The sequence below is a fragment of the Papaver somniferum genome, chromosome 7 (genome assembly GCF_003573695.1).
Source record: "Papaver somniferum cultivar HN1 chromosome 7, ASM357369v1, whole genome shotgun sequence".
Lineage (NCBI taxonomy): Eukaryota > Viridiplantae > Streptophyta > Magnoliopsida > Ranunculales > Papaveraceae > Papaver > Papaver somniferum.
Genome location: NC_039364.1, coordinates 169,934,283 through 169,936,730, shown reverse-complemented (window position 1 = coordinate 169,936,730; position 2,448 = coordinate 169,934,283). Strand labels below are relative to the sequence as shown.

At 35.6% G+C, this 2,448-nt stretch overlaps 1 protein-coding gene across 1 annotated transcript; it reads right to left on the bottom strand.

The window, feature by feature from the left end:
* Positions 1–1,041: 1,041 nt before the first annotated feature.
* Positions 1,042–2,028, bottom strand: LOC113295532. The gene has a single exon (XM_026543861.1). It carries the CDS (start codon positions 2,026–2,028, stop codon positions 1,042–1,044), a length of 987 nt encoding a protein of 328 aa, XP_026399646.1.
* Between the last annotated feature and the right edge of the window lie 420 nt (positions 2,029–2,448).

Sequence of the window (2,448 nt, the reverse complement as noted above, 5' to 3'; positions counted from 1 at the left end):
CTCAGGGTCACCCTTGGTCGGTCAAGGGGATGTGACCGTGTCACCATAGTGTCCGTGCTTCAGTCCTGGGAATTTTGATATTTCCTGATGCACGTTTGAGCAACATTTGGAGAAAATATGCAAAATCCATGGTTTTGCTGAAACCGGCAAAAATACATGAGATGATGTAAATAATAAATAAAACATGGGATTTCAAGGTGTGGGACCGGCACGGCTAGGGCATGGCCGGCCGGGTGACAGACGCGGTCCCACATGTGTATCCCAGTTTTATGTGATTTTATGTGTTTTCTCTGATTTGAGGGAAATTTCATGAAACTGGAGAGTTTGGTGAAATTAGGGAACTCTCATGAGAGATAAAATAATAATAAAATAGGGAGTGGGAGTGTGGGACCTGCACGGCTAAGGCATGGCCGGTCGGCCATGAACGCGGGTCCCAAGCCACTCTTCCCAATTTTATGTAATTTTTGATGATTTTAGCTAACTTTCATAAAATCAAAAGGATTTATTGAAAACCAAGATATTTTGTTGAAATCAGGGAGTTTTCATGAAATCAGGAAACAAAACACCAAATAATAATAAAATAATAGGCGTATGGGACCAGCTAGGGCATGGCCGGCCGGCTAGAGCCCGGTCCTACAAGTTTTCCCTAATTTTTTAATATTTTCTATAACTTTAGAGAAAATACATGAAATTAGGTAATTTTAGGGAAAATTCATGAAATCAAGGGAATTTTCATAATTTAAGAGGAAATGTTTTATTTATTTTTTTGCTTAACAAAGAATTATATTAATTACCAAAGATGATACAAAAGTTTTTCAAAAGTAAAACTAAAACAAATCATAAATACAACTAGAAAAACCAAGAAACACCAAAATTAAAAAAATCTGTAGTATGGTTGATTTGGTATCTCCATTGGAGTTAAAAATTGTGGTCTCGACTCATAAATTCTTCTTTTACCTCTTTCAAGATTAGCTCATTTCTTTGCTAGATCATCAGCAGAGAAATTTGTCTCCCTGTAACTATGTATGAAACACCAAGTTTTCAGTCTTGCACAGATTTTCTCCCATCTTTTATAGCAAACCATGGAATTTTCTTGCTCTGAAATGCACTGATTGTAGCTAATGAGTCAGTTCTGAATAAAATCTCTTCATGGCCTTTTCTTATTGCCCATTCTCCTGCATTCAAAACTGCTAGTATCTCTGCATAATAGTTAGTTGAAACACCCAAACCACCTGAAACAACAACCAAGAATGCTCCTGAGATTGTTCTCCTAATAAATCCATAGCCTGAAAGACCTGGATTTCCTTTTGATGCACCATCACAACACAACAGAATCTTTTTTTGAGGGGGGTTGAAAGAAAATTCTTTGACTCTAGTACCTTTTACTTTTCTGCATTTTAGTCCCAGAGCTTTCAAAACTTGTAAATCATAAGAGCAGTTCCACATTGGTTCTTTCATTCTCACTTCAAACTCCATTGTGAAATTTAAAATCTTCTTCTTAATTTTCTCTAGGGAGAAACCCTCTTCCTTATATAACATTTTAGTTCTTGTAAACCATAACTCTCTCATCGTAATGAAAGCTGCAGTTCTCCAAACTTCTTTAATGGCAGGGCTCTTATTCTTTGCCATTTTCAGAATCTCCTCAAATGATTTAGGATTAATGAAATTAAAAATATTACCTACCCATTTCCAAATGATTTCATTGTAGTTACAAAACCATAGTAAGTGTTGTTTATTCTCTTCTTCTTTTTTGCAGAAACAACATCTTGAAGCCAATTGAAATTTTCTTTTCTTAAGGTTTTCATCTGTGGCCCATATTCCCCTAACTAGTTTCCATATGTTACTTGAGATATTAGGATGAATAGTTGGATGCCATACCTGAGAAGTCCACTTCATTTTTGGAAAATTTTCCCTTATTGTTTCCACAGCAGATGCTACAGTGAATTCCCCTGAAATTGTGTGTGTCCATATTCTTCTATCCTCTCCTCCTTCTAATACAGGTAATTCATTTATTTCAATCATCTCCATCATTTCACCTGGAATTACCCATTATCCCTCAAGAATAAGATCAGCTACCTTCATGTTTGGGAACTGTTGAATATAAGGATGATTATGGAATTTCTCTTCTAGTGCTCTTTCTTGTATCCATTTATCCTTCCACACTGATATATTTTCCACATTCCCAACCAACCATCTTGTACCTTCCTGTACATCTTCTATCACCCATTTTAAACCTTGCCATATGGATGATTTCTTGTAGTATGAAATTCATTCAACTTTTTTATTCTGAAATTTAGCTTGAAAGAACTTTGCCATTTTCTCTGTTCCAAGTTGAATATTCCAAAATAGCTTCATTATAAGAGCTTTATTAATCACTTCTAATTTTCTTATCAAGTCCACCCTCACTAAGAGGAGAACACACTTTATCCCACTTTAATGTTACTTGTT

Excerpts from the sequence above, each read along its gene's own strand:
- LOC113295532 (XM_026543861.1), bottom strand. The coding sequence starts at position 2,028 with ATGGAGATGATTGAAATAAATGAATTACCTGTATTAGAAGGAGGAGAG.